The 20111-nt window shown below is 39.9% G+C and overlaps 2 protein-coding genes across 2 annotated transcripts in view; one reads left to right on the top strand and one right to left on the bottom strand.

Annotated features, from left to right (window-relative positions):
- Nucleotides 1-20111, top strand: part of LOC102399617 (zinc finger protein 850) — a 107655-nt gene that overhangs the window by 6325 nt on the left and 81219 nt on the right. Inside the window, 4 exon segments of the mRNA XM_025269894.2 lie at nt 1270-1361; nt 3188-3314; nt 4729-4827; nt 17752-19069. Coding sequence (XP_025125679.2) covers nt 1353-1361; nt 3188-3314; nt 4729-4827; nt 17752-19069 — 1553 coding nt within the window. The 5' untranslated portion in view covers nt 1270-1352.
- The window catches only part of LOC102401561 (zinc finger protein 790), a 49152-nt gene continuing 32228 nt past the window's right edge, over nt 3188-20111 (bottom strand). Inside the window, exons 5-6 of the mRNA XM_044931287.1 lie at nt 3760-3802; nt 3188-3461 (exon numbers count right to left, since the gene is read on the bottom strand). Coding sequence (XP_044787222.1) covers nt 3437-3461; nt 3760-3802 — 68 coding nt within the window. The 3' untranslated portion in view covers nt 3188-3436. The remainder of the gene's footprint in view (nt 3462-3759; nt 3803-20111) is intronic.

Raw genomic sequence — 20111 nt, 5'->3', positions numbered from 1 at the left:
CATACTCAGGTTTTACAAATTAACTTTTCCCCAGCCTGGGTACCAAGAGAGTAGGATCGGTAAATGAGATCATGTAGACAGTATTGATGATTCCTAATAGGAAGGTGGTGAACAGTGAGCTCTGAGGATTCTGGGAAAGATAGTTCAGCCTTGAAGAAGAGATCCCAGTATGCAAGTACAGTTTTGCCATTATAAAGACTGCTAGGCATGGTCTGTGCAAGTGGTTCTCAAATTGTGGCATTTGGACCAGCAGCATCAGTATCAACGTGGAAATGTTTTCAAAATGCAATTTCTCAAGCCCAACCCTAGCTCCAGTAAATGCCAAACTTGAGGAACGGGGCCCTGCAAACTGTATTTTAATAAGCCTTTCAGATGATTCTGATGCATACAAAGTTTGATTACTAAACCTGCCCATTATGATCACCCATTTTGATTCCCGAGTCACAACTCTCTCTGCTAATTGAATCAGAATGTTTGGGACATGGGAGGCATCAGTATATTTTAAAGGTCTGCTAATGGACTTCCATGGTGGTCCAGTGTGGCTAAGACTGTGGCCCCAATGTAGGGGCCCCGGGTTCAGTCCCTGATCAGGGAACTATAATAGAAGATCCCACATGCCACAACTCAGAGTTTGCATGCTGTAACTAAAGAATCCTGCATGCTTGCAATGAAGATCAAATATCCCAGATGCTACAGCTAAGACCTGGTGCAGTCAAATAAATAAAATGTTAAAAAAAAAATACACTAAGTTCTCTTAAAAAAAAAATATTTGCTGGTGATTCCAGTGTGTGGCATAGTTTGGAAAATTCTTCTCTATAATATTTTCTGTCTTCAGGGTTGGGTAGGCAAGCCAGATTCCTGAGTCTGAGAAGAATATTCTGGTTTAGATGGTGTAGCCACTTCTTAGCTGGGAAAACTGGGAATGAGGGGAGATGGATCTCTGCTCAGGACAGGTCTGGGTAGCCTATTCTTGAGTCCAGATCAGCCTCACTGAGGTGGAGGACTGCCCGGAATCTCTCCTGCCAAAACAGCTGGAAATGTCCTTCTCTTCTGGAGAATCTTCTCCATGTCTATCCTTGTGCAGTGATTTTCCTGTTGTTTTGGGGAGGGCATGTATTTGTCTAAATTAGCTCTTACCTTTCATAACTTGTCTGTGTGTTGGGTGGGGTGATGGAGGGGTGTTGCATGTAGGAATGGAGAAGTCATGTGAGTTTTTAAAAGTTGGGGGCTCTGGGATTTTGTTCTTATGGCTTCATACTCTTCCTCCAGTTTTTGGCTTCTGTCTGTGGACTCTGCTTCTTCAGTAAATGACCCTTGAGAAAAACTAACCATTTTCTTGCAACTCTGAAATCATGGCTCATGTAAGTTGGTATTTTTCTCTATTTGGAATGCTGTAATTTTTTTCAGGTTATGTGAACATTCTCATTAGTTGTCCTGAAACTTCCAAACAGATCCCCATCCAACAGCTTCTTCCTAGATGTTCCCATTCTAGTGAAGGATGGAGCCAGACAGCCTGGCCCTTCCTGTGTGCCCCTCTCTTGTCCATCCATGTCCATGTGTGAATTGACCAAATTATTCAGTCTCCTGTGTGTTCAGTCTTTGTCTAGAGCAGCAATAAAGCAGAAATGAAGTCCCTTGAGGGAGACAACTGATACGAGAAACTCAGGACTGGAGAACACTTTAGAGCTGCAGTATCCAATATTAAAAATATAAAATTAGTGCCTTCTTAGCACAGTAGGTCTCATGTCAGTCTCATAAAAAGTGTAGAATAATATGCAAGGCACATAATCTTAAACATTTTAGTGTCACATTTTAAAAAGTAAAAATGAAATGCACAAGTAATTTTAGTATTTTATTTAACCCAATATAGTAAAATATTATCATTTCAAAGTGTAACCAAAATAAGAATTATTGAGATATATTGCAATCTTTTTTTTTTTGTAAAGTCTTCACTATCTGGTGTGTATTTTATAGCACATCTAAATTTGTACTAGCTATAGTTCAAATGCTCAGTAACCACATGTGTCTAAGACAGCATGTTAGACATTTCAGCTTTAGAAATTTTGTATAACTTAAATTGTAAATATAACTTAGCATATTTAAAAGTATAGAAATATCTAAATGCAATCATTAAGGCCAACATATCTATAAAATGGACTATTTTGTAGTAAGTTTAAAATATTCAATAAAGGGTTTGTTATAATAAGGGAAAATGCTAATGATACATATAGTGATGAAATTGGATCTCTGTTTTAAAAAGTAGATTTTGCATAAAATTAAAGAATTTTTTCCAGACCCAATTTTATTTTCTCGATGTATACCCAGAAGTGGGATTACTGGATCATATGGTAGCTCTATTTTTAATTGTTTAAGGAACTTCTTTACTGTTCTCCATAGTGGCTGCACCAATTTACATTTCCACCAACAGTATAGGAAGATTCCCTTTTCTCCACACCCTCTCCACATTTATTACTTGTAGACTTTGAGTGATAACCATTGTCCCTGGTGTGAAGCAATACCTTGTGATTTTGATTTGCATTTCTCTGATAATCAGTGATGTTGAGCATCTTTTCATGTGTCTCCTGGCCATGTGAATGTCTTCTTTGGAAAATGTCTTTTTAGGTCTTCTGCTCATTTTTTTGAATTTTTTTTTTTGGTATTGAGTTGTATGAGTTCTTGGTATTTTTAGCATATTGACCCCTTGTTAGTCACATCATTTGCAAATATTTTCTCCCATTCAGTAGGCTGTCTTTTCATTTTGTTTTCTTTTGTGCCCATCAATAGAAGATTGATGGTTTCCTGTACTGTGCAAAAGCTTTCAAGTTTGATTAGGTCCCATTTGTTTATTTTTGCTTTTATTTCTTTTGCTGTGGAGACTGATCTAAGAAAATATTGCTATGATTTAGTGAAACTCTGATTAACTACCTGTGCATATCTGGAAGTAAAACTAGGTATACCACAGTATATAGGAAGCTTTGTCTATAGCAGTAGTAGGCAAAGTGCAGCTTGTGAGCCAGAGTCAACCCATGTCCTGTTTTTGCACAAGCTATGAGTTAATTACTTTCTGAAAGAATTACTTTAAAAAAGAAGGGAAAGGGAAGGATACGCAAATAGAGATAATATGTGGCTTATGGCCCTATACAGAAATAAGTAATTTTACAAATAAAGCATGGGTTTGTCATTTCAGGATTTGGTGATGTTCAGAGATGTGACTGTGGACTTTTCTCAGGAAGAGTGGGAATGCCTGAACTCAAATCAGAGGAATTTATACAGAGATGTGATTTTAGAGAATTATAGCAACTTGGTGTCACTGGGTAAGTTTCAGTTCAGTTCAGTAGCTTAGTCGTGTCCGACTCTTTGCGACCCCATGAATCGCAGCACGCCAGGCCTCCCTGTCCATCACCAACTCCTGGAGTTCACTCAAACTCACGTCCATCTAGTCGGTGATGCCATCCAGCCATCTGTGTCAAATAATGTAGAAATTCACATGACTGAATTTCAGGGCTGGCTGTCTAAAAACTAGTCAACTATCTGCTTTGTAGTTTGAGAATAGGTGTCTTCAGCTGTTAAACTATTAAATAGCACCGTTAGCTTCCCCCATAAATCATTGACCTTTACATTTTCCTTTGCCTTTTCTTTTATATAATTGCTTCTTTTTAATGACAGTTGGATATAAATTCTTAGACACTCAGAGCAAAACCATTTTCAAAGAAGTCTGTTTTCATATTGTTGTAGATGGTCTATTATCTATTAACTTACCTGCAGAGTGAGTAGGAAGACAGAGGTGTCTGGCTGTACATACCTATTGAAAAAGTTGACACAGTGTATATGATACTGGGTTAAATCAATAGTTTGTTGAAATTCAAGTGGACACATTCAATTTACTACAACAAACATATTATCTTTTTAATTGATTTAAACATTAACTTTTACGATTAATAGTTTAAAATATATGAACTTTGCATTTGACATTGGATGAATATATTGGCAAGAAACAAATTGTTTTCCTCCTAGCAAAATATTTAAATAAAAGCAAAAATAGTACCTAATGAACATGTATAGTGCTTAGTATGTACTAGGCACTCATCTAGGCACTTAAGTGACACCTCACAAAAATCTTATGGGTATACATTGCTGCCGCTAAGTTACTTCAGTTGTGTCCAACTCTGTGTGACTCCATAGACATCAGCCCACCAGGCTCCTCTGTCCCTGGGATTCTCCAGGCAAGAATACTGGAGTGGGTTGCCATTTCCTTCTCCAATGCATGCATGCATGCTAAGTTGCTTCAGTCATGTCCGACTCTGTGCGACCCTATGGACAGCAGCCCACTAGGTGCCTCTGTCCACAGGATTCTCTAGGCAATACTGGAGTGGGTTGCCATTTCCTTCTCCAGGGTATACATTATTATTTTATATATTTTAACATATTATTTAATATATTATTATTTACTTATGAGTATATATTATTACTTTTCCAACTGAAAAAACTGAGCCTGTAAGTGACTCAGGTGACAGAGGCAGGATTTGAAGCCAGTGCTCTCAATGATTACTTTTAGAGACAAAGCCTGTATCAGTTGGCAATTATAATAAGACAACATCCTACCTCTCTGTTCTTGTGATCCTCAAGTAACTCTAATATGAATGTTTTTCAGTCCAATTACTCTTCTTTGTTCTGAAGCCTTGGTCAATTTTATACTTTCTTTATTATGTTCTATTGTTTTTTTTCAAGGAGGATGTTCCATTTCTAAGCCAGATGTAATTACTCTGTTAGAGCAAGGGAAAGAACCCTGGATGGTTGTGAGGGATGAGAAAAGAAGATGGAGACTAGGTGAGTAAGTGCTTATCAGGGGAGGGTAAGCTGCTGTGGTACAGCATATCCCTGCAGGTTGGGAAGAAACACACTCCTTAGTTGTTGATTATGAAGGAGAGACCTGACACCTGAGAAGAAAACTTAGATCCCAGCATGGACAACCAAAGAAATTTCATCTCTACTTCCACTTATTTCTTCTTTTTACACTGTCCTGTTTCCTTCTCATTTCAATGGGGGAAAGCTTTCTTCCCCAGTGACCACCATTTTACTTGTATTTTGCATCTAATTTCTACTTAGATCATCTTTTGTATTTTGCCTCTTAGGTACATATATCTTCATTGCCTTCTTTTCATGGTGTTTACATGAAGTGATTAAATATTGTTAAGAAGGGTGAGGAAGTAAGAATATGGGGAATTATGATGGGTTAATTGGGTAATTTAGATAGGGTAATCAAGGAAGAGGAACCAGTTGGCAGAGGCTCTTTAACCTGTAAAAGATGGAATCATTTAAGCATCTATATACATAACTGAAATGTATTACAACCACATAAAATATACTTACTTAAGATTTATTTATTTATTTGTTTATTGGCTATGCTGGGTCTTTATTGCTGCATGCGGGTTTTCTTTAGTTGCAGTGAGTGGGAACTACTCTTCATTGCAGTGCATGGGCTTCTCATTGACCTGGCTTCTCTTGTTGCAGAGCACGGACTCTAAGCAAGCGGGCTTTAGTAGTTGTGGCTTATGGGCTCTAGAGCACAGGCTCAGTGATTGCGGCACACAGGCTTAGTTGCTCTGTGGCGTGTGGGATTTTCTGAAACCAGGGGTCAAACTCATGTCTCCTGGATTGGCAGGCAGATTCTTTACCCAGCTGAGCCACGGGGGAAGCCCATGTTTTTCTTAAAGTATTCAGTGAATAAATGAAGGATTGTAGACTTAGAATATTACCAGTTTGGAACCTCTAGTAAGCTATTGGATCTAGACACTGAACATCACTGCTGATAACATCACAGAAATAGAGACAGTCAGATTGTATTTCTTCAAATGAAAGAATACAGTATCACCTATGAAGTGGGCCTAAGTCTGATGGAGCTTCTGAATTAGCCAACCACTAATTTATTAGAGGAAGATAGAGGAACATGTTCTACTACATCTTGGGAATACAGTCAGAATATGAAAAATGCTACAGGGTCAAAGTGAAGAGGAACTAAAGAGCCTCTTGATGAAGGTAAAAGACGAGAGTGAAAAAACTGGCTTAAAACTCAATGTTTAAGAAAACTAAGATCCAATCCCATCATGTCACAGCAAATAGATGGGGAAACAATGGAAACAGTGACAGACTTTTATTTTCTTGAGCTCCAAAATCACTGATGATTGTAACTGCAGCCATGAAATTAAAAGATGCTTGCTCCTTGGAAGGAAAGCTATGACCAACTTAGACAGCATATTAGAAAATAGAGACATTACTTTGCCAACAAAGGTCTGTCTAGTCAAAGCTATTGTTTTTCCAGTAGTCATGGATGGATGTGAGAGTTGGACTATAAAGAAAGCTGAGGGCTGAAGAATTGATGCTTTTGAACTGTGGTGCTGGGGAAGACTATTGAGAGTCCCTTGGACAGCAGGGAGATCCAACCAGTCAATCCTAAAGGAAATCAACCCTGCATATTCATTGGAAGGGCTGATGCTGAAGCTCCAGTACTTTGACCACCTGAGGCGAAGACCCAGCTCATTGGAAAAGACCCTGATGCTGGGAAAGACTGGAGGCAGGAGGAGAAGGAAGCAGAAGAGCATGAGATGGTTGACATGAGTTTCAGCAAACTCCGGGAGATGGTGAAGGACAGGGAAGCCTGGTGTGCTATAGTTCATTGGGTCACAAAGAGTTGGACACAGTTTAGCAACTGAACAACAACAATGACAAAGAGTTACTGTTCATTTTTTCAGGTTTGGGTAATGGTATTACAATTATTTTTTAAATCCTTTTAGAGATAAATCCTGAAGTGATTACAAAATATATTATGGGACTTGCTTCAGACAATGTGAGGAGAGTGGATAAGGGTCTGCATAGGTCAGTATTGGGCTTGGTTGATGTTGTTGAGGCTGGTCCATAGATAACTTGTACATTTAATATTACTCTTCTACTTTTGTGTATGTTAGAAATACTCTGTAATAAAATTTTGGTTTCTTTTAAAGTTAGTGGGAGATAAAAGGAAAAGAAAGTGAGACAGTGGTGAAAATAAATGTATGTAACACTTAAGAGGAATTTTGCCATAAAAGCAGACACATGGGGTACAGGAAAAGTATCTTAAGATGTGAGGTATTAGGACCTGTGTAAAGGCTGAAGAGAATGATTTCAAAGAGGAAAACTGATGGCATCAAGAGAGAGGGTGATTTCTGTAAGCAGTGACTTTCAGCAAATGAGTAGAAGTAGGAGCCAATTTATGAAGGAAAACCAATGCATATGATAAGAATATGAACTTCAGTGGTTGGATAACATGGTAAAGGGGAGAATATCATTTTTCTTTCCATTGCTTCTGATTCTTTGATGAAATTAGCAATAAAATTAGCAGAATGTGAAAATTATTTGGAATTCAGTATGGATTATTTAGTATTTAATCAGTTTTGACTTTCAGAAGTACAGTTCTGTGGTTATAAGGTTTTAGCATTTACAGATCTCTGGATACATTAACCCTGGTGTTAATGTGACTAAAACTGCTTCTGTCACAAATATTATACATTCATATCATCTTGTATCAGCAAAGTTATTGAAGACATCATCTCAGGAAACAAATTAACTTTATGACCAGGTAATTAGCTCCTTATTTTCTTTTTAATTAAAGTTGTTATCCTGCCAATGGAAATAACATTTCTCCTTTTACATTGCTCTAAGATGGGCTAATATTTTGCTTTTGCATTAGCATCATTTACTAGAATAAAGCCCTTTGATTCAATAGACTACAAACTAGTATTTGGTTTATTTTGAGTACTTAAATATTTTGCATATGTCTTTTGATGTTTAGTTTGTCCTTTGTTTCAGTGCTGGGCCAATTTTTTCTAGATTAAATCACATGTATAGTGCATAGGCTATAATTTCCAGTTTCAATTTATTTAAAGTAGAACAAGAATCTAAAGATACTTGTAAAGCAATCTGTGTGCAGAGTCCTTCATGAATTTTTATGTTTCCCATCAATCTTTACTATTTTCTCACTGTCTACCCTGAAACAATGCAGTGTGCATCTATAGTCAGAACTAGCAAAGCACTGAACCTAGTTTTGATTGACTGAAATGGCTGTCTTTTAGTTTCTTGAAGGGGAAAGAACTGGCATAAACGAATTTGGGAAAAATAATGGCTGACTTTTTACAGAAGTTGTAAGATTACAGTTCAGTTGTTTATACAGTTGACCCTTGAACAACATGAGTTTAAACTGCATGGGTCCATTTATACATGGGTTAAACAAATAATAAATGTGTACTACAGTACTGTGGGCTTCCCAGGTGGTGCTAATGGTAAAGAGCCCACCTGCCAGTGTAGGTGTAAGAGATGTGGGTTTGATCCCTGGGTCAGAAAGATCCCCTGGAAGAGGGCATGGCAAACTACTCGAGTATTCTTGCCTGGAGAATCCAATAGACAGAAAAGCCTGGCAGGCTACAGTCCATAGGGACACAAAGAGTTGGACATGACTAAAGTGACTTAGCACACAGGCACAGTACTATATGATCTGAGGTTGGTTGAATCTGTGGATGGGGAACTGCAGGTATGGAGGGCCAACTGTAAAGTTATACACAGGTTTTCAGTAGAGGGGTGGTATTGGCCCCTGTTACCCCAATGTTCAAGGGTCAACTGTATTATAGTCTCCTAGATGTGAATATTCAGCATGCCGAAGTCTTAATGTGTCATGTCAGGCAGGGAAGCCATATAAATGTCTCAGTTATGACCCAGCAATCCCACTCTTAGACATATACCCTGAGGAAACTCACACTGAAAAAGACGCATGCACCCCAATGTTCATTGCAGCACTGTTTACAATAGCTAGAACATGGAAGCAAGCTAAATGTCCACTGACAGATGATTGGATAAAGCAGTCGTGGAACATATACACAATGGAAAATTACACTCAGCCATAAAAAGGCACATATTTGAGTCAGTTCTAATGAGGTGGATGAACCTAGAGCCTATTATACAGAGTGAAGTAAGTCAGAAAGAGAAAGATAAATATCATATACTAATGCACATATATAGAATCTAGACGGAGAAGGCAATGGCACCCCACTCCAGTACTCTTGCCTGGAAAATCCCATGGACGGAGGAGCCTGGAAGGCTGCAGTACAAGGGGGTCGCTGAGGGTCAGACACGACTGAGCGACTTCCCTTTCACTTTTCACTTTCATGCATTAGAGAAGGAAATGGCAACCCACTCCAGTGTTCTTGCCTGGAGAATCCCAGGGACGGGGGAGCCTGGTGGGCTGCCGTCTATGGGGTCGCACAGAGTCGGACACAACTGAAGTGACTTAGCATTAGCATTATAGAATCTAGAAAGATGGTACTGATGAATTTATTTGCAAGACAGCAATAGAGAAACAGACATAGAGAACAGACTTATGGACATGGGGAGAGGGGAGGAGAGGGTGAGATGTATGGAGAGAGTAACATGGAAACTTATATTACCATATGTAAAATAGGTAGCCAATGGGAATTTGCTGTGTGTCTCAGGGAACTCAAATAGGGGCTCTGTATCAACCTAGAGGGGTGGGATGGGGAGGGAGGTGGGAGGGAAGTTCAAGAGGGAGGGGACGTATATACACCTATGGGTGATTCATGTTGATGTTTGGTATAAAACAACAAAATTCTGTAGAGCAACTATTCTTCAATTTAAAAATAAATTAAGAAAAAGTCTCAGGTTCACTATATCCACACTGGGAATGTTTTGTTTCTTCTTTAAAACTTTCAAATTCTGTCAGATCAGATCAGTTGCTCAGTCGTGTCTGACTTTTTGCGAACCCATGAATTGCAGCACACCAGGCCTCCCTGTCCATCACCAACTCCTGGAGTTCACTGAGACTCACGTCCATCGAGTCAGTGATGCCATCCAGCCATCTCATCCTCTGTTGTCCCCTTCTCCTCCTGCCCCCAATGCGTCCCAGCATCAGAGTCTTTTCCAATGAGTCAACTCTTCGCATGAGGTGGCCAAAGTACTGGAGTTTCAGCTTTAGCATCATTCCCTCCAAAAAAATCCCAGGGCTGATCTCCTTCAGAATGGACTGGTTGGATCTCCTTGCAGTCCAAGGGACTCTCAAGAGTCTTCTCCAACACCCCAGTTCAAAAGCATCAATTCTTCGGCGCTCAGCCTTCTTCACAGTCCAACTCTCACATCCATACATGACCACTGGAAAAACCATAGCCTTGACTAGACGAACCTTTGTTGGCAAAGTAATGTCTCTGCTTTTGAACATGCTATCTAGGTTGGTCATAACTTTCCTTCCAAGGAGTAAGCATCTTTTAATTTCATGGCTGCAGTCACCATCTGCAGTGATTTTGGAGCCCAGAAAAATAAAGTCTGACACTGTTTCCACTGTTTCCCCATCTATTTCCCATAAAGTGATGGGACCGGATGCCATGATCTTCGTTTTCTGAATGTTGAGCCTTAAGCCAACTTTTTCACTCTCCTCTTTCACTTTCATCAAGAGGCTTTTGAGTTCCTCTTCACTTTCTGCCATAAGGGTGGCGTCATCTGCGTATCTGAGATTATTGATATTTCTCCTGGCAATCTTGATTTCAGTTTGTGTTTCTTCCAGTCCAGCGTTTCTCATGATGTACTCTGCATATAAGTTAAATAAGCAGGGTGACAATATACAGCCTTGACGAACTCCTTTGCCTATTTGGAACCAGTCTATTGTTCCATGTCCAGTTCTAACTGTTGCTTCCTGAACTGCATACAGATTTCTCAAGAGGCAGGTCAGGTGGTCTGGTATTCCCATCTCTTGAAGAATTTTCCACAGTTTATTGTGATCCACACAGTCAAAGACTTTGGCATAGTCAATAAAGCAGAAATAGATGCTTTTCTGGAACTCTCTTACTTTTTCCACAATCCAGCGGATGTTGGCAATTTGATCTCTGGTTCCTCTGACTTTTCTCAAACCAGCTTGAACATCAGGAAGTTCACGGTTCACATATTGCTGAAGCCCGGCTTGGAGAATTTTGAGCATTACTTTCCTAGCGTGTGAGATGAGTGCAATTGTGCGGTAGTTTGAGCATTCTTTGGCACTGCCTTTCTTTGGGATTGGAATGAAAACTGACCTTTTCCAGTCCTGTGGCCACTGCTGAGTTTTCCAAAGTTGCTGGCATATTGAGTGCAGCACTTTCGCAGCATCATCTTTCAGGATTTGGAATAGCTCAACTGGCATTCCATCACCTCCACTAGCTTTGTTTATAGTGATGCTTCCTAAGCCCCACTTAACTTCACATTCCAGGATGTCTGGCTCTAGGTCAGTGATCACACCATCATGATTATCTGGGTCATGAAGATCTTTTTTGTACAGTTCTTCTGTGTATTCTTGCCATCTCTTCTTAATATCTTCTGCTTCTGTTAGGTCCATACCATTTCTGTCCTTTATTGAGCTCATCTTTGCATGAAATGTTCCTTTGGTATCTCTAATTTTCTTGAAGAGATCTCTAGTCTTTCCTATTCTGTTGTTTTCCTCTATTTCTTTGCATTGATCGATGAAGAAGTGCCGGGGTCCAGCCCCGGCTGATCCAGGGTATTCGAAGCGGGGACGGCGTCGGCGAGGGTAAGGATACAATAGCTTCGATTAGATATTAATTAAAGATATAAAGAGTAATAGAATGAGGATAGCTCAGTAGGAAAATTCAGTGGAGAAAAGAGGCGGAGTAGCTTGGTTTACGCGGGAGACCAATAAAACTTCAAGACAAGAAGTTTGCACCACTTACGTAGGCCACAGGCGTCCTTCCGTTCTCCCGAAGGAGAGGAGACACTGAGGCCTCCCTGGTCGGATCTTAGAAGCCCAGGCATAATTAGCAAGCATGGTGGGTTCCGCGCTCCAGGTGGAGACTCAGCCAGAAGTTGAAAGAGAGAGCGACATGGGGAGACCAAGTTTCAGTGAACAAGGCCCACACTTTATTTTCCAAAGTAGTTTTTATACCTTAAGGTATGCATAGAGGATAATGGGGGAAGGGGTGGAGTCATGCAGGGACAGCAGTTCCTGGTTCTAATCTAAGCCAGGCTTTCAAACTTATCATATGCAAAAGTTCAGGTGATTGACATCATCTTCTGGCCTGGAGGCCTGTTAACATTTTAAGAAACTTATTTTTCTCTAAAGGTGATTATTCCAAAGCCAGGCACCAGCCTTCCAAAAAGCATTGGACAAAGCTGCATTTTACATTTCTATATACCCATTATATCAATCAATACACTGCCAAGGACACAGTAGGTAAGGAGTATGGAGACTTAGCAGCAAACATTGGCCCAACAAGTGAAAAACCCTTCACCAATACAATTTCTAATCAATCTTTTAACTACTCAAAGGAATCTGTGTTTAGGCAGTTTAGAACATCTCCTGCCTCTCACAGTTGGGAGGCTCTGAACAATCACATGTGGCCGGAAAAACCCATTCAGGCAGGCTAGAGGATTTCCAAAGGAGTTTGTAGGTTGAAACACTGTCACATCCAAGAATTATTAACTGGAGCTGTAAGCTAACTCTTTTTTCAGAGAGAGGTAGTGGGAGACAGCCCCCCGCAAAGTCAGAGGTGTAGGTGAAAGCACAAAGCAGAAAGTAGGCAGACTCTGGTTTTGGGGGTAGATGCTCGAGAATTTCCAGGGGGACTCCTGAGGCTGGTTCCCGCCTTTGCCGAGCCTCCTTCCTCATGACCTTTGTCATGGGCGGAGTGCCTCACGCTGGCTCCCGGCAGTGATAGAATTCCAGTTGAGCTATTACAGATCCTCACTCAATATGCAATATGCCGGCTCCCAGCAAAGAAGGCTTTCTTATCTCTTCTTGCTGTTCTTTGGAACTCTGCATTCAGATGTTTATATCTTTCCTTTTCTCCTTTGCTTTTCACTGCTCTTCTTTTCACAGCTATTTGTAAGGCCTCCCCAGACAGCCATTTTGCTTTTTGGCATTTTTTTCTATGGGGATGGTCTTGATCCCTGTCTCCTGTACAATGTCATGAACCTCATTCCATAGTTCATCAGGCACTCTATCTATCAGATCTAGGCCCTTAAATCTATTTCTCACTTCCACTGTATAATCATAAGGGATTTGATTTAGGTCATACCTGAATGGTCTAGTGGTTTTCCCTCCTTTCTTCAATTTAAGTCTGAATTTGGCAATAAGGAGTTCATGGTCTGAGCCACAGTCAGCTCCTGGTCTTGTTTTTGCTGACTGTATAGAGCTTCTCCATCTTTGGCTGCAAAGAATATAATCAATCTGATTTCGGTGTTGACCATCTGGTGATGTCCATGTATAGAGTCTTCTCTTGTGTTGTTGGAAGAGGGTATTTGTTATGACCAGTGCATTTTCTTGGCAAAACTCTATTAGTCTTTGCCCTGCTTTATTCTGTATTCCAAGGCCAAATTTGCCTGTTACTCCAGGTGTTTCTTGACTTCCTACTTTTGCATTCCAGTCCCCTATAATGAAAAGGACATCTTTTTTGGGTGTTAGTTCTAAAAGGTCTTGTAGGCCTTCATAGAACCGTTCAACTTCAGCTTCTTCAGTGTTACTGGTTGGGGCATAGACTTGGATTACTGTGATATTGAATGGTTTGCCTTGGAAATGAACAGAGATCATTCTGTCGTTTTTGAGATTGCATCCAAGTACTGCATTTTGGACTCTTTTGTTGACCATGATGGCCACTCCATTTCTTCTGAGGGATTCCTGCCCACAGTAGTAGATATAATGGTCATCTGAGTTAAATTCACCCATTCCAGTCCATTTCAGTTCGCTGATTCCTAGAATGTCGACATTCACTCTTGCCATCTCGTTTGACCACTTCCAATTTGCCTTGATTCATGGACCTGACATTCCAGGTTCCTATGCAATATTGCTCTTTACAGCATCGGACCTTGCTTCTATCACCAGTCACATCCACAGCTGGGTATTGTTTTTGCTTTGGCTCCATCCCTTCATTCTTTCTGGAGTTATTTCTCCACTGATCTCCAGTAGCATATTGGGCACCTACTGACCTGGGGAGTTTCTCTTTCAGTATCCTATCATTTTGCCTTTTCATACTGTTCATGGGGTTCTCAAGGCAAGAATACTGAAGTGGCTTGCCATTCCCTTCTCCAGTGGACCACATTCTTTCAAATCTCTCCACCATGACCCGCCCATCTTGGGTTGCCCCATGGGCATGGCTTAGTTTCATTGAGTTAGACAAGGCTGTGGTCCTAGTGTGATTAGATTGACTAGTTTTCTGTGAGTATGGTTTCAGTGTGTTTGCCCTCTGATGCCCTCTTGCAACACCTACCATCTTACTTGGGTTTCTCTTACCTTGGGCGTGGGGTATCTCTTCACGGCTGCTCCAGCAAAGCACAGCCATTGCTCCTTACCTTGGACGAGGGGTATCTCCTCACCGCCGCCCTTCCTGACCTTCAATGTGGGATAGCTCCTCCAGGCCCTCCTGTGCCCGCGCAGCCACGGCTCCTTGGATGTGGGGTTGCTCCTCGCCGCCACCGCCCTTGGCCTCGGGCTTTGGGGCGTGGGGTAGCTTCTCCCGCCTATTGCCCCTGGCCTCGGGCTTGGGGCGTGGGGTATCTCCTCCCGACTGACCTCAGACGCGGGGTAACTCCTCTGTCACCGCCCCTGGCCTCGGGCGTGGGTTGCTCCTCCTGGCCGTGGGGGCGTGGGGTAGCTCCTCCCGGCCGCCGCCCCTGACCTCGGACGTGGGGTGGCTCCTCTCGGCCGCGCTATGGTGCGCCTGTCACAGCCGCCTGTGCTATGGCACGCCCTATGGTGCGAGTATTGTAACTTCTACTTTTTTTTCTTTTAAATGAGTGAATATGGACATTTTGCCCTCAGTGTGTTTATATTTTTATTTTGTGCATTGTCTGCTCACTTCCTTTATTCTCTTACTTTTTCCATTGTTTAATGTTTCTTATACCAGTTTGTATGGGCTTTTGTGCTGTATATACTTTCTCATTTTTCTTACCAATGTTTGGGCCTTCAGTGTTTATTTTGACTATTATTTTCCTTTAAATCATTGATTTTTAATTTGCAAGTAAATTCTATGAGATCACCATCTTAATAACAGCTATCATGCCTTTGTAGTTACCTACTTATTTACTACTGTTATGACTAGCTAATAAGTTAATTTTTTCTATCATTTATAACTTATTTGCCTTAATGAGGTGTTAAATCTTTTTCCCAGTAATTTTTACAAAACTACATTAGTTTTACATTGCTTTCTTGAATAGGGAAGATAGAGAGGGAGAGAGAGAAGGAAAAGGAAAGAGTAAGGGAAGGAAGGGAAGATGGTGGGGAGAGAGAGAGAAAGGAAAGAAAGAGGAAGGGAAGGAGGAAGGGACAGAGGGATGAGAGACGGAAAGAGGCAGAAAGATACTCAGATTTCATCAGAGTATCTTTTGTGACATTCACTTATTTGTCTCTGCTCACAAATTATCTACAGTATTTAAATCATTGTTGCCTTTTAACATCTTTTTATTATATCCTTTTAAAGAAAACCTTTTGAAATAGATCCAAAAAACAGAAATCATAATACGCTCTCACTGAATTTTTGCAAAGTAATTATACCCAGCTAATCAGTATACTGATTCAGAAATACTTTTAGTAGGATATCAGAAGCTCTTCTTTCAGAGAAGGCAATGGCAACCCACTCCAGTACTCTCGCCTGGAAAATCCCATGGACCGAGGAGCCTGGTAGGTTGCACTCCATGGGGTCACAAAGAGTCAGCCACGACTGAGCAACTTCACTTTCACTTTTCACTTTCATGTATTGGAGAAGGAAATGGCAACCCACTCCAGTGTTCTTGCCTGGAGAATCCCAGGGACGGGGGAGCCTGGTGGGCTGCCGTCTCTGGGGTCGCACAGAGTCGGACACGACTGAAGTGACAGCAGCAGCGGCAGAGGCAGCAGAAGCTCCTCTCTAGTTTTCTCCAGTCATTCCTCCCTATCAAAATTAACTACTAGCCTGACTTTTAATAAGTCCATAGATTAATTTTAGTGTTTATGAGCTTTATAAAAATGGGATAATATAGTATATATTATTTTATGCCTGGCTTTGTTTGGTCACGCTTATGTTAGTGAGAATGATCCATATTGTTGTGTGTACTTGTAGATTATTCATTCTTATTGCTATTACAGTTTGTTCTTATTGTGTTGTATCCATATCTATATATATATAACTTTTCTCAGTCATTCTTCTGTTAATGAATACTTGGATTCTAGTTCATGCATATGAAAAATAATGTTGATTTTTTAAAAAAAATACATTTTTTGCTCAGAATTTTACTAGCATGTTACTATTTTATAAACCTGTTGCTATGACTGAAAAATCACTAATACACTTTCTAGACAGTAACTAAATGGCACTGGCTATGATGCCTTTAGGGAGAATATAGGAAAGGGTATGAAGAAACAAAATGGGCTGCATATTTGTAATATACATGTGTATAGTTAATAAACTTGAAGATAAATAAGTAGAACCTTTCATTACCTTGGTTGGAAAAGTGAGGTTCATTTACAGCTATGTAGACAGTAGCTGAAGTAGAGATATCTGCACGTGAAAGTAAAGAGGCCACTGGAGTGATGAGCAGATGTAAAGGAATTTTTCCGTTTATGTATTTGATTGAGATAGCATTGGTGTGCTTTTGTCTCCCATCTCTATGCTGCTGCTGCTGCTGCTAAGTCACTTCAGTCGTGTCCAACTCTGTGCGACCCCAGAGATGGCAGCCCACCAGGCTCCCCCATCCCTGGGATTCTCCAGGCAAGAACACTGGAATGGGTTGCCATTTCCTTCTCCAATGCATGAAAGTGAAAAGTGAAAGTGAAGTTGCTCAGTCGTGTCCGACTCTTTACGACCCAATGGAGTGCAGCCTATCAGGCTCCTCCATCCATGGGGTTTTCCAGGCAAGAGTACTGGAGTGGGGTGCCATCGCCTTCTCTGTCCTATCTGTATACAAAGTGCTAAAAAAAGGTGTAAGATTGGAGGCAAGGCAACATATATATTTTTACTATTAACTAATTATGAAAACTTAATAATAAATAGTTTCTCTGTGCTATGGATTTGTTATTCAGTGATAAGTGAAAGAGTTTTCCTTCTCTTGGGAAATTGTTAAGGTAAGAACACAGAATAAAAACTTGGAAAATTAATGAATATATCACAACAGAATTGAAAAAAAGTGCTAAGAAGCAGGGGACAAATTATTGGGATAGAAAATGAAGGATATAAATTAGATGAAGTCAGCACAGATAGCTTTTCTGATTTTTATCATGACATCTAAAGGATGCAAAGAACCCAACCATGTGGAGAACCCATCAGCATTCCTGGGAGATTTAATAGCCAGTAAAAAGCTCTAAAAAATGGAAAGATTGTGACATATTTTAGTAGCTGAAAGGAGGCAAGTGTGACAGACATAGGGAGTAAAGGGGTCTACAGCTTGAAATGACATCTTTTGGTAAACAAAGGCTGTGTTATTCATAAAGTGTTTTTACTTTATTCTTACTAAAAAATAAATCATTAAAAAGTTTAGGTAGAGATCTCAGACTTTGATTTGCTTCTGAATTATCTGGTCTTAACTCATCATTTTCTTTATTCTTCTTAGCTTTTCTCAAGTTATGTTATTTTTTTAAAGTACTTTTAAGCACATTTATTTCAACTGGACTTTATTTTCTTTTTTCCTATTTTAAAGTTTTTATTTGCTTCTTTGTTTACTTTTTCTAGAAGAAAATAACATGTGTTTTATCTTCTTTTCTTTCAGATTTGGAATCCAGATATGACACTAAAAAGTTATTTCAAGTAAAGGATATTTGTGAAATGAGTTTCTCTCAGTGGGAGATAATGGAAAGAATTAGAAGTTGTGGCCTTGAAGACTCTTTTTTCAGGAAAGATTGTGAATATAAAAAGTTTGAGGGACAAGAGGGTCCTCACGAAGCATATTTCAGGCAAGTGAAAAAAACCCCCTCTGAAAAAATGCCCAAGAACAGAAAACACACATCTCTTACTCTGTATCCAAGAATTCACAGTAGAGAGAAGCCCTATGAATGTGGGGACTGCGGGAAGGCTTTTAGAGTACGCCAACAACTTACTTTCCATCAGAGAATTCATACGGGCGAGAAACCATATGAATGTAAAGAATGTGGAAAAGCTTTTAGACAGTGTGCCCACCTTAGTCGACATCAGAGAATTCATGCTTCTGACAAACTCCTTGAATGTAAAAGATGTGGAAAGATCTTTACATGTGGTGCAGATCTTCGTTTACATCAGAGAATTCATGTTGGTGAGAAGCCCTATGACTGTAAGGAATGTGGGAAGGCCTTTAGGGTGCGAGGACAACTTAATCTCCATCAAAGGATTCATACTGGTGAGAAACCCTATGAATGTAAGGAATGTGGGAAGACCTTTAGACAATATGCACACCTTACTCGACATCAAAGACTTAATATTGCTGAGAAATGCTATGAATGCAAGGAATGTGGGCAAGCTTTTCTGTGTAGTACAGGCCTTCGAGTACATCACAAACTTCATACTGGTGAGAAACCCTATGACTGTAAGGAATGTGGGAAGGCCTTTAGAGTGCGGCAACAACTTACTCTTCATCAGAGAATTCATACTGGTGAGAAACCCTATGATTGTAAGGAATGTGGGAAGACCTTTAGTCGTGCCTATCATCTAACTCTCCATCAGAGAATTCATACTGGTGAGAAACCTTATGAATGTAAGGAATGTCAGAAGTTCTTTCGTCGTTACTCAGAACTTATTTCACATCAGGGTATTCATATTGGAGAGAAACCTTATGATTGTAAGGAATGTGGGAAGGCCTTCAGACTGTTCTCACAACTTACTCAACATCAGAGTATTCATTTTGGTGAAAAACCTTATAAGTGTAAGGAATGTGAGAAGAATTTTAGATTGCTCTCCCAACTTACTCAACATCAGAGTATTCATACTGGTGAGAAACCCTATGACTGTAAGGAATGTGGAAAGGCCTTTAGACTTCATTCATCTCTTATCCAACATCAGAGAATTCATTCAGGTGAGAAACCATACAAATGTAAGGAATGTAAGAAGGCATTTAGGCAGCATTCACATCTTACTTACCATCAGCGAGTTCATAATGTCACTAAATAGTTGTAAGAAAGCCACCCATTGTGAATTTTGTGTTAAGGAGCATTGGAAAATAAATTCTGGAGGAGAAGTGTTTGAATGTAGGAATCCCTTTTGCTTCATGCTCAAAGTTAAAACAAGAGGTTTTAAAAGAGTAGGTTAATTTAATGAATACATAGCAGTGTTTTATCACCACTCAAACCATGTTAAACTTTAGGAAATTGATAGAAATTCATAGAAAAAAACTCTCTTAAAGGAGTGAATGTGAAAAAGCTTTTGATCTTACTTATTACCACCTCTGTTCTTTCATCTGTACATACCAACCTTTGGAGGTTGCCAGGGCACCAACTCATTCTGGATATTGATAAACAGAAGGAAGGAGGAGTGATTTAGCCTGCATTTCCTGTATAAACTATAGCTCAAGGCAACTAGAGGTTGATGAGGTAAAGTTCTTTATTAGAGAATTTTCAGGACATAATGAAATAATGGATCTAAGCACAGTTCTCAGTAGAAGCGTTAAGCCCTTTAGGTGAATGGTCTATATGAACTTCCCAGTGAATAGATCAGGTTGACAACATCTGACCCACTGATCAACTTTAATCTCATCAAAAATAGGACAAAACATTTTATGCCTCCTTGTATGATACAATAAGACATACCATTGCCAAAAATATTGAACCTGAATCTAATTAAGCATCAAGACCTAACTCCCAGTTTAAAGAAAATTCTGGGAACAGAAGAACAAATTACATGATATAACAGGAAGCAGACCAATAAAATGTGGGTAATTCTATGAGAGTAATGACTCAAGCTTCTCACCCAATGAAATGGATTGAAAAAAGGGAGGTGAAACTCTGAGATGTTAACGAAGTCTTAAGAGATGTATCAATCAAATGCAATGAATGAGTGTTTTTCATTTAGATCACAGGTTGAACAAACAAAAGACATTTTTATGATAGTTGGGGAAATGGGACTATTGACAGTATTAGATAATATTAAGAAATTATGTTCTTG

This window comes from Bubalus bubalis, chromosome 18 (assembly GCF_019923935.1).
Source record: "Bubalus bubalis isolate 160015118507 breed Murrah chromosome 18, NDDB_SH_1, whole genome shotgun sequence".
Lineage (NCBI taxonomy): Eukaryota > Metazoa > Chordata > Mammalia > Artiodactyla > Bovidae > Bubalus > Bubalus bubalis.
The sequence above is the reverse complement of the archived record's forward strand: the minus strand, read 5'-3'. Positions and strand labels throughout refer to the sequence as shown.